Here is a 12,450-nt window from a genome sequence, read left to right on the forward strand (position 1 = left end):
TTAGACCTCCTCTTTTCATATGGAGATGGCAAAGTTCAGTATGAACATGTCGAAAAGGAGGCACTGCTGGAAAATAAAATCTTTGGAAAATACAGCATCTATGGAAAATAAAATCTGCCTCAGTGAGCTTGGTAAAGTTAGCTAATGTTTCTGTGCCTCAGTTTCCTTATCTATCAAATAAGTATAATATATGGCCCTTCACAGTATTCTTGAGGTTTAAAGGAGTTAATTTAGTTTAGCTGCTCAGAACAGTGCAAGATGTCATTTTCATATATTTTATTTTAAATTTAATTTAAAATTTAGATTTTAGCCCTTTCCGGTGGTGACGACCTCCTCACGAGAACATGCCTCTCACAAAGGATCTTCTTCATCCCTCTCCAGAAGAGGAGAAGAGGAAACACAAGAAGAAGCGCCTGGTGCAGAGCCCCAATTCCTATTTCATGGATGTAAAATGCCCAGGATGCTATAAAATCACCACCGTCTTTAGCCATGCACCAACAGTAGTTTCGCATGTTGGCTGCTCTACTGTCCTCTGCCAGCCTACAGGAGGAAAAGCAAGGCTTACAGAAGGATGCTCTTTCAGACGGAAGCAGCACTAAAAGTACCCTGTATCAAGATGAACGGGAAATCATCCCAACAAACACGTTTTCGATAAAAAAAATAAAATAAAATAAAATTTATATTTTATTATCATTAGTATCTTCAGGTCTCAATTCAAGTATCACTTCTGTGGAGATTTCCTACTATTCACAGTGACTTTTCATTCTCTCTTCAGGCTTACTATGACTTCATATTGCTTCTTTTCTAATCTACAGATTGTGGATTAGAGATTGCATTGTAATTGTTCAGTTCAGTTCAGTCTCTCAGTCGTGTCCAACTCTTTGATTGTATTGTAATTCTATGTTCACAGGCCAAGATCCTGCAGTGTAAGCTGAACACGGGTTTGTTTATCAGGGATTGACTTAGACCAAATTACGGGCTCAAACAGCAGCAATGAAAATGTAGATTTTAAAAGACAGTGAAAACAAGGTAGGATAACGCAATATAAAGAAGGTAGGATGTACACAGGTAATGAGTGTCTGACTTCCACTTGGGTTTACCCTTCCACCAAAGCTTTAAAGGTTACAATTGCCTTAATAAGGGGTTGTAGGAGATGGTGGGATTTACAGATGAGAAACAGAGGAGTAAGTTGAAAGCTTTGGGCTCCAACAGCTAGAAATTAGATGAAATTGGTTGTAATACACTAGCTAAAATTCAGCTAGCTTTCTTATCACTGTAATTTCACATTTAAAGTGTCCATAATTAAAAACATTTGCTGAAAGAAAAATTCATTTGAGAATGAACATAAGCTTTGAGCCTATAAACGATATAAATCTGCAGCATTCTATTCATTTTAGAAGATAAATCAACATTAATGTCAAACAAATACAGCAAAAATGTCTGTCCTCAGGTATCATATAGAAATCTACAAGATTCTGAGTAATGAGGAAGACTGCCAGTGCCTTTACCAACACGAATGTACTTGTAAGTCATAGAATAGTCATGCAAAATCATGTAAGACTTGGTCTCCTGAACCAAGAGTAATCATTTAAATCCAATAAAATAAGAAACTCATAATACATTAAAATTTCAAAAAGCCATTTGTGAATAATACAGCTTTAGAATTTTCTTTTTTTTTCCTACAGAGCTCAGAAATGTTTAAAAATGAATCTTGCAGTTGAACCCTAGGAATGTCAGATCTCAGAAACAACAGACAAAGAAACTCTAATTAGCTGTGATGAATGTTGATTATAGAGCACGGATATAACAATGATTACAAAAGAAAAAAAAAGAGGTGATGCATCAGGCCCACATACCAAGTGTGGTTATGTAATTAGTGAAATTTAATCACAGTAGGCAAATGTGATCTTTTAGTATCTGTACCATTTTGCGGATTTGCAGGCAGAACTTTTGTATTTGGAAAATACAAAAGGAATAAAAGCATCTCTTTTTAATATACTGTATCTTTAAACCATTTAATACATGAAGGTCCTTTCTTCTTGTTCTTTTTCCACCTCCTCCCCAATCCCCACAGAAAACCTATTTCTTTTTCAGCAAACACTCAGTACTATTGCCTTATGAGGCTGTTCTTTACAGAATGTCTCTAGCTCATTAAGGTTAATAGGAGATACACATATGCTCATAGAGAAAAAAATAGGCTCTGTTTTATCTGATATCTTTGAATTTAAAGATATGGCACCTCATTTGAGTTTCTAAAGAAAACAGAATATAGCAGCCATGCCTAAAGATGAAGCCAGGAATAGAATTTACACTCTCAGGTTCTGTGACATCAGCCAAAGCTTTGCTGGTTCATGAAGTGAAGGTGCCAGTCACTCAGTCGTGTCTGACTCTTTGCGACCCCATGGACTGTAGCCCACCACCTCCTCTGTCCACGGAATTCTCCAGGCAAGATTACTGGAGTGGGTTGCCATTTCCTCCTCCAGGGGATCTTCCTGATCCAGTGATCGAACCCAAGTCTCCTGTATTGCAGGCAGATTCTTTACTATCTGGGCCACTAGGAAGCCTGTGGGTACATGAATAAATCCAAAAAATATAAAAAGTCCCTTGGCCAGCTGAACTTCCACAAAAGATTCAGTAACCTGTTAAGAGGTCACAGGGTTTATCCTGAATGAGGGTCTGTCTTGCAGCTTGCCGTCTTTTGATTTCCTGATTAAGTGATGGATGAGAAGAGGTCACCCAGGCAGTACCGAACCAAAAAAAAAAAAGAATTTTTAAAACCCTTACAGAAACCTTGGCTGGCCCACATTATTCCCAGCAAGAGATTTCTGCTTTGCACTGATTACTTATAAAACCTTTTCCCTAAGCAAATCTTTTTTTTTTTTTTTTAACTAATGTTGTTCTATAATTAGGTATTTTTTCTGGAATTAGGAGCAAACATGAAAAAAGCTGTTCTTGAAATACATTTGTAAAAGGTATCTGAGTTAGCACTGGTGAAGTTGGATTAAACTATATAATTTATCATTACAACTGTGTATATATGCTTGCCCTGGATATTCCACTTAACTATAATAAAATAGAGAAATAACATGAGTCATTAGAAGGTTACACAGACACACACACATCTTATACATTAGTACTTTGTGTAGTTTCTTTAACATGTATATATTATCATTTTTCTAGACTCAATCTGATACAATGCAAATTTATTCACCGATATGGTAATTTTGCCTAAGATATTCAGAAATCCATCATCCTGCAACTTTAACTGTAGGAAAGTTTCTCTTTGATGACAAAACTGAACCAAGCTAAATAGAACCCTATTCCCAACAGCCTCATGGGGAAACCTGGTTGGAGTGGGAGGCAATTCAAACTAAGTAAGCCAAATCAGTCACTTGGAGATCACTGGATGGGCAAATGGCAGAGAGAGATTGGGGTGAGAGGAGAGTTATCAAGAAGAAGGTGACAAGAAAAAGCTGGTGGTTATAGAAGACACTGGTCAGCTCAGGGACTCAGAGAAAACTGGTTTATCAGACAACCAGCTACAAGTACTATTCACAGAGGAGGGAACAATAAAGTTCCAGAAATAACATTAAGAATGAATGAACTCTTTATACATCAGTTACACTTAAAAAAAAAATGAATGAATTCTGACAACACTTACACCAAAGTGAAAAATCTTCAAGCCATCTGTTTTGACTTCTTAAAATCATAGGTACCAGGATGGGCCCCAGATAAAGGGCTTAATGGAACACAAACCTCTATGAAGAATTTAACTGTCATAGCAAATGCATGTTTTTGTTGGCTGATAAATCAACAGAGGGATAAAGAAGCTTTACAATTTAAGAGCTGACGTAAATTGCTGTGCTGTGATGGCAACTAAAATGTGTAAGAGTTTTTTCTAATAATCTGCAATTACCCACTTTACTGGTATCCTCTGGATGTTTAAATATGAGGGTGAGAATGAAAGCTCTGTTTTATCATAATGCCTTTCAGCATTCTCACCTTCAGCTACAGTAATATGGCATAAGATAAAAGAGAAATGGCACAAAATCTTCTACGCCACCTTTAGAACTATTAAATGTGAAGAACAGCTTTTCAGTAATTTGAGAGCTTTTCATGAACCATGGTTTCAGCGCCTTGACAGTGTGAGAGGGCTGAAGAGGACAGCTTGCTGGGGAGGAATGCTCCCAAGCAGGAAGAACATGAAGTCACCAGGAGGATGGATTGGACAGAGTTTCTGTACTCAACTTAGAAGACAACCAAGGGCAAAAATAACACCATGGCCATTTCCAAGGTAAGAGAAAATGAGACTCTGTTTTCTGAAAGAATCTGCTATTTAGAGAGTGAAGGATAAGCGAGTACTTGGATTGAAAAGCAAGGTCAAGCTAATAAAAGCAGTAAGTGGAAATTGTCACTCAGCTTAAAAAATAGCACCTAGATTTCAAGCCAAATTAAGGGTAAATTCTAAAGCTACCCCTGCCAAAGCCAAACTCTAAAGAAAGAAAGAAAGAAAATCAGATTCCCTATGACCCCTCTCTAGCTAGCTTCAGTTCTCCTCCACAGTTACAGCATAATATGGCTTTAAGAATAAATGGTATTCAAAGCACTGTTTGCATAAGGATTCACACTTGCATTATAGTAATCCTGGCAAGCTGCTATGATCCAGACATTCCAAGAGGGAAAATGAAATCCGCTGACATTAAGTGCTTGTGGTCACCTAGCTGGTAAGCAGAGATGTTAGGATGGAAGCCCAATAGGTCTTCAAAGAGTCAGTGTAATGGCATTTTAAATGCAGTCAGATTTTTGTGCTCTGTTAAGTATATATTCTTTCAGTGCTATCCAAATTGATCATAATTTTTTTTAATCTTTATCAACATCTGTCTGATTTCTCTGACCCTGTGATTCTTGGTTAATTGTCCCCCACTCAGTCTAAGGCAAAATCCTTCTCTGATCCTGTTGCTTCAAGCCAAGGTTACAGTGAACTGCTAAGAGATGTTTTGGGCTTTTTGGCCAAAAGTAACAGTTCAGAGGCAAAGACAATAGGAACCACAACAATGAAAACAAATCTTCCAAATGAGGAAAATAAAACATTAAACTGCCACAGTAACAGGACTGCAGAGAAATCAGGGGATTGGAGTCAGGACAATCAGAGGTTAGAGCCTAGCACAGAAGACCAGAAAAAAAAAATCTGGAATCTTCAAATTTGAAATAAAACAGTGAAATTCAAAGAATAAAGGCATGCAGATAGTAAGACCTAATTTCCATTTACCATAACCATATGTCCCTAAAGGAGAACCAGGGAGAAGCAGCAATTTGGCAAGCATATCTTTTGTGTTTAAGCATCAATTTTGATTTGTGATAGATACATGTCTTTCAAATAGTACATTTTTCATAAGTAGAATGATCAGGAAAATAAACTCTCTAAGCTGTTTATGAGCTAAATTGTATTTTGACATCTAAAATAGAGAAGACTTTCAATAAAAGATCTTAGATAAAAGGAAAAAAAAATTAGACACTGCGCTTAGTTCATTTTATTTAAGGACCAGAGTCTCTCAAAAACAGAATCAACTACAATTTGGCATATCACAGATCCCAATTTAAATTACTTTTATAAAAAGGAACAAACGACCTAGACTAAACACTTATACAGGCAGGCACACACACCACTAGTAGAGCAGACCAAGGATGGGAGAAGAGACTTGCTTTTCTGAAGCTTGGGAAGTAAGAAGTGCCTCTCACCTTTCCCCTACAGCTGCATCTCCCAAATGGCAAACCTGCTATTGATCCTGACATACTGTCTGGTGCCTGGAAGCTAAAATTCGAGTAATTACTGCTGGTGGTTGACGAGTCCTGTTTGGGTGAAGGGAAGGCGCTAGATTGAGATCATTATCCAACAACTTGCCATTCTTTAAACTGCTGGTCAACCTGTATGTCTTTGAAATGAAGCATCTAAAGCATTTTAATTGCTGAGAAACTCTTGGTATAAAAATCACCTCCTGATAGGTAGGCAAATTAGTTCACTTTCTCAGACACGCTGTAACTATCCTTCACTTCCATCTATTCCCTCCACTCTGCCCCCTCCCAATTCTATGAATCCCCTCCTGTTGGGGACAGTGATAACCATAAAACCTGTCTCATGAAAATATTAATGAACTTTCTATTTTCCTTTCATGCTTTTAGTTTGTTGAGACAATAAATAACTGTCTCACTCCTGCTTTTAGAAAGAGAAACCAAGGGATCTCCCAGTTTACCTCTTTTATGGGCTGTCTTGAAACATCTGTGCCTTGAAAAGTAGACTCGTTTACAAAATTTATCATCAGGAAATTGAAACATGTGCTGAACCCTCCAATACAAGATATGCCCAAACATATAATAGTTAGTTCCCCAGGTTTGGGGACCACTTGGGTGAGGAATTGATTTTTTAGGATCTGTACTCTCTGCCACATGAATTCCTCCCAACGTCACCAGTTTCACTATTGACACACTCATGGTTCATTGTGCATCACTCTTGTATTGTAATAAATTGCTCATGGATTTTAAAAATTAGAAATAACATTGTTTCGTTCTCTGGTTACTTTTCATTTTTTTTCTACTTTCTCTTTCAGCCCTCATTCTCTATTATATCTCTCCATTACATCTCTTTACATCTCCAGAAACTTCATCAAATTCTTTTTAAGCTGACAGCTGTTTCTATAATTTTCTATAAAAATACATTCTTAAGTCACCAAGAGCCTTCTGATTGTGAGCCCAATGGCCTCCTCCACTGTAATTTGCCTTGAGCCAGACTAGGTAAAAAGGATTCTGAGATGATGCCAAGTTCTCCCTGGGATACAACACTGCCTCTTTGTCTCCATCTTTTCAATCTGTCATTTCTATTTTACTCTTGATTTCCACACTAATTGCGCTTAAAAGGCATTTGCATATTATCATTCTCGTGCTCTGATACTATCAGTAACTCACCCTCTATCACTACATCAGAACTACACTCCTTTGTTGCCTCACATAATCCTCCATCAGTTTGTGGACAGAAGTTGAGGGCTCAATTTAAACAAGATTAACCTGGCACCTTAGGTTATTCCCTGTGAAGAATGAGAATATATAGTATATGAGAAGAGATGTAATATTCTTTATTTGATTTCAGTTGTATTTATATTTAATGTCAAGTTTCAGGTTATCATGTATTAGAACTTTAGTCCTTACAAACAAAAAAATAAATTGCTTGAAAGGAAAAAAGTTTTGTAACAGTTGGAAGTATTCATAATCTCATTCTGATAAAAAATATTTCTTATGGTGTTCCCCAATCACCTTGTTTAGAAATGCATTGATGGCATTGATCAGATGCAAAGCTCCAAACTACTGGTACCTGCATCTATGGTTATCACATATAACATAGGGAAATGGCTACCATTATGAACTCAGTTTATTTATTAATACTTCATTAGTTTCATGTTAATATTTCTTCCTTGAAGCCTAACCCACAGAGAATTTCATTACCACTACCATTCAGGTGTCAAATCCCTTTCTAAAACACAACAAAGGAAAATCTTTTATAAAAGTGGATCTTTAGTTTTGCAGACAAAAAAGACCATAAAAAAGGAAGATTAAATCTTCATCATCTTAACTCACAAAGCAAATGCATAGGGAAATAGCATTATTCACCATTTAAATTGCCTAATTAGTCTTGGGAGTTTTTTTAGTCTGTCCAAAGTAAGGGAATTCTACACCCAGTTATAATGCTAAATGCCCAAAAAGAAGATTTAAGTAAATCCTTCACTGAAAGAAATAAATCACTTCTGTGCTGAGGAAGCTCTATTAAGATAACATCTGAAAGATCTATTGAGCCCTGAAGTGAAATACATACATTTTTAAGAGGATAAACATAGGAAAAATGTCTGTCGTGCTCTATGGTGAATCAGTTCAGTTTCAGTTCAGTTCATTTCAGTCGCTCAGTCCTGTCTGACTCTTTGCGACCCCATGAATCACAGCACGTCAGGCCTCCCTGTCCATCACCAACTCCCAGAGTTTACCCAAACTCATGTCCATTGAGTCGGTGATGTCATCCAGCCATCTCATCCTCTGCCATCCCCTTCTCCTCCTGCCCCCAATCCCTCCCAGCATCAGGGTCTTTTCCAATGAGTCAACTCTTCGCATGAGGTGGCCAAAGTATTGGAATTTCAGCTTCATCATCAGTTCTTCCAATGAACATCCAGGACTGATCTCCTTTAGGATGGACTGGTTATATCCACCCAAATGTTCAAGAGCTCCCTGATTTATTCTCAAGTAACAACCTTGAGTCTTTAAACATTGTTCATGATAGTCGAATGAGAGCATGCATAGGGTTTCAATATAAGATATCTGCTAGCAGACTTCCTTTTGAGAGTCACACATTCTTAAAGCCTCATTTACTTTCACAAACAGCATATGCTCACCACGTGGCACCATTCTTGTTAACACCGAAGTAGTAATTTGAGCTGAACAGCTTGGGAGCTCTGTTTATAATAATAATAGTATGTGATGTCAAGTCCTCAGGGTCTCAGACGTCAAAGGTGACCATGAACATAAATGCAAATTCCCAAAATCTGCTCTGCTGGGAATATTATTCTTAGCAAGCCCAAAGAAGCCAATAGAAATACAAATGCTTGGTTTCCAGCTTCATATAAGTTCAGGAATTGTCTTTCCAAATTTACTGCATCACCTTCATCTGGTTCTAATGTACACACATGTCTAGTGAATTAGTTCCCCTTGGGGGAAAATTTTGTTGTCTCAAGAGCTTGAGATTTTCAATGAAGTGCCAATGATTTTATACAAATTGTTGAAAGTTTTATATTACAACTGTTCTCTTCCTTTCATATGAGCCGACTGTTTACTTTTTGAGTACCTTCAAACCTTCTAGCATTTCAGGATAATGTTTAAAACATGGCATTATTAAGAAACTTTAAGATCGCAGCTGTGAAAACAGACCTATGTCATTATAATCAGTGAGAAAGTCCCTTAAGTGGGATTTCAGAATATAAAAGGAGCCCGTGCAGAGAGTTGGCAGGGTAAGAGCCAAGGAGTGAAAAGAGGGGAAAAAAAGTGAGGGTGGGGGGAATCCATCAAGCAAAGAGAGGGGGTGTTTCTATTCTTGACAGCCCATTTAAAAAAATGTAAGTAATTCAGTATTTGAGTAGAAGACTTCGTTCATGAGGGAGAATGTATAGTTACTCACTGCATTGGCTTGCATAATCATTTTATATATTACATCTATTAAAGCACTGATTTCTTTCTATTCTAGATGGCTATTTGCTTATTTGCTTATCTGTTTTTCTTATAGACTGTGAGCTATTCAAGTGCCTTAACCCTATTATATGTATCTTACAAACTAGGACCTAGTACATTGCAGATACTCAAATTTTGTGGTTAAATAAAAGATAAAGACTAGAAATAGTAATGAAAACACATTTTTGGTCAGACTATGATGCAGAAATGGGAAAATATTTAGGGAAGGAAAACTATTCCATATTAGCACTGTATTAATGGAAAGAAATATCCAATATACATTAACATGCTATAAAGTAAGATGACCACACAAAAAAAAATAAGCAAATTACACAACACTCATTTGGGAAGCCTTCATCTCTCGGGATAGGCAATAGTCCCAAAGTAAGTGTTTTTCCTCTTTGCCCTGATCTCCCAACTTTGCAGGTATAGAGAAGGTAGACAATTGTATATTATTCGTGTGATATGGTTTTGTAGCATGGTGTCCTGGTAAGTGAAGATAAAACACTTAGAGGTCCTCCAGCAAGAATAGCTCAGATAAACCCAAACTGGGTAAGAGGGATGAAATTCCAAAAAGGGGCTCAAAGGGACTGATGGACTGGTGACAGTGGTATCCTATTTCAGCTTGGCCCCAGGCAATGCCTCTCAAGTCTCTTGCCCTGTCTTTTCTTGTAAAATTTGCCAGTTCTCTTCCAGTCTGAAAGGAATTTTCATCTCTCTCCTGAAGGTCTATAACCAGTATCTGCAACTCTTAACCTTCTCCCATCCTAAAACAATGCCTTCCATTTAGTCTCTTTCTATTAAAACATTGTCCTTTTCTTTCTTATCTGTTTAATGCAAACTCCTTTATCGCCACTTCCACACCTCTGGCTTCTCTATCCCCTGGACTCTAGCTTCCAGATCCATCCCTCTACAGAAGCTGCCATCCTGACTTCCAATGGCTTTCCAATTGTCAGTTAATGAACACCTTTAGTCCTCATTGTATTGAAAGTTTGATATTGTTGATCCCTTCTTCAACCACTGTTAAAAAGAGCTGGTAATAATAGGCTGCTGCTGCTGCTACTAAGTCGCTTCAGTCATGTCCGACTCTGTGCGACCCCACGGACGGCAGCCCACCAGGCTCTGCCATCCCTGGGATTCTCAAGGCAAGAACACTGGAGTGGGTTGCCATTTCCTTCTCCAACGCATGAAAGTGAAGAGTGAAAGTGAAGTTGCTTCGTCATGTCCGACTCTCTGCGACCCCATGGACTGCAGCCTACCAGGCTCCTCCGTCCATGGGATTTTCCAGGCTAGTTACAGACTAATGTAAATAAAGTGCTTAGTACAGCTTTTTGCATATAGTATGGACTCCTTAAAAATGTTTACTAATGTTATTGTATTAATATTTTCCTCAGTTGCCCTTGTGAGTTCTTCTGTGTCTCCTTTTAAATGCTGGCATCCCTTACCCAGGGTCCTGATCATCTACACACTGTTGCTGGGTAATCTTACCAGTCTTTTGATTTCAACAACTATCACATTATGACTCTCACATCTATATCTCCAGTCCAGTGCTCTTGCTGTTGTTCAGTAGCTGAATCATGTCTGACTCTTTGTGACCTCATGGACTGTAGGACACCAGGTTTCCCTGTCCTTCACTATCTCCTGGTGTTTGCTCAACTCATGTCCACTGAGTCAATGATGCCATCCAACTATCTCATCCTCTGTCACCCCTTCTCTTTCAGCTCTCAATCCTTCTCAGCAGCAGGGTCTTTTCTAATGAGTCAGCTCTATGCATAAGGTGGTCAAAGTGTTGGAGTTTCAGCTTTAGCATCAGTCCTTCCAATGAATATTTAGGATTGATTTATATGTATACATCTAACTCCTGAGGGAGACCCCCATTTAAATTGGCAATATGTCACTGAAGAATAAAATCACTCCCAACTGAGAAAAGGCTGCTAACTTCTCTATGGTTATTTCTGTCTTTCTTCAGGTGACTGTCAACTTCCTGTAAGCCAGCTCAATGTCTCATTCATTCTTGGGTCCCTCAGAAACAGTAGAGGGCTCCCAGACAAACTGCAGCCACAAATCAAATTCTACAATTATCAACGTAGAAGGTTTACTTTAATGGGAAATCATATTTATCCCCTCCACGGAACAATAGACTGATTCCAAATCGGGAAAGTAGTAAGACAAGGCTGTAAATTGTCACCCTGCTTATTTAACTTCTATGCAGAGTACATCATGAGAAATGCTGGGCTGGAAGAAGCACAAGCTGGAATCAAGATTGCCAGGAGAAATATCAATAACCTCAGATATGCAGATGACACCACCCTTATGGCAGAAAGTAAAGAACTAAAGAGCCTCTTGATGGAAGTGAAAGAGGAGAGTGAAAAAGTTGGCTTAAAACTCAACATTCAGAAAACTAAGATCATAGCATCTGATCCCATCACTTCATGGCAAATAGATGGGGACACAATGGAAACAGTGGCTGACTTTATTTTTGGGGGCTCCAAAATAACTGCAGATGGTGATTGCAGCCATGAAATTAAAAGAAGCTTGCTCCTTGGAGGAAAGGTATGACAAACCTAGACAACATATTAAAAAGTAGAGACATTACTTTGCCAACAAAGGTCTGTCTATTCAAAGCTATGATTTTTCCAGTAGTCATGTATGGGTGTGAGAGTTGGACTATAAAGAAAGCTGAGCACTGAAGAATTGATGCTTTTGAACTGTGATGTTGGAGAAGACTCTTGAGTGTCCCTTGGACTGCAAGGAGATCCACCCAGTCCATCCTAAAGGAAATCAGTCCTGAATATTCATTGGAAGGACTGATGTTGAAGCTGAAACTCCAATACTTTGGCCACCTGATGCCAAGAACTGACTCATTTGAAAAGACCCAGATGCTGGGAAAGATTGAAGGCAGGAGAAGGGAACAACAGAGGATGAGATGGTTGGATGGCATCACAGACTCTATATACCTGAATTTGAGTAAACTGCAGGAGTTGGTGATGGACAGGGAGGCCTGGCGTGCTGCAGTCCATGGGGTCACAAGGAGTCAGACATGACTGAGGGACTGAACTGAACTGAACTAAACCCCACCTCACAAATGTCCCTGTACAGACTGTTACATTTAGTCCTGATTTCTTTCACAAGAAAGTGTCTGGAATATTTCAATAATGAAAAAAATACATGTTAAGTGGATAGTGACTAAAA

General features: G+C 38.3%; 2 protein-coding genes across 2 annotated transcripts in view; one reads left to right on the top strand and one right to left on the bottom strand.

Annotated features, from left to right (window-relative positions):
• Positions 1 to 12,450, bottom strand: part of LOC138076618 (EGF-like and EMI domain-containing protein 1) — a 615,728-nt gene that overhangs the window by 205,482 nt on the left and 397,796 nt on the right. The gene's annotated exons all lie outside the window — the stretch shown is intronic.
• Positions 345 to 599, top strand: LOC138083495 (small ribosomal subunit protein eS27-like). The gene has a single exon (XM_068977351.1). The coding sequence runs from the start codon at positions 345 to 347 to the stop codon at positions 597 to 599; it is 255 nt and encodes an 84-aa protein (XP_068833452.1).

The sequence above is a fragment of the Capricornis sumatraensis genome, chromosome 1 (assembly GCF_032405125.1).
Source record: "Capricornis sumatraensis isolate serow.1 chromosome 1, serow.2, whole genome shotgun sequence".
Classification (NCBI taxonomy): Eukaryota; Metazoa; Chordata; class Mammalia; order Artiodactyla; family Bovidae; genus Capricornis; species Capricornis sumatraensis.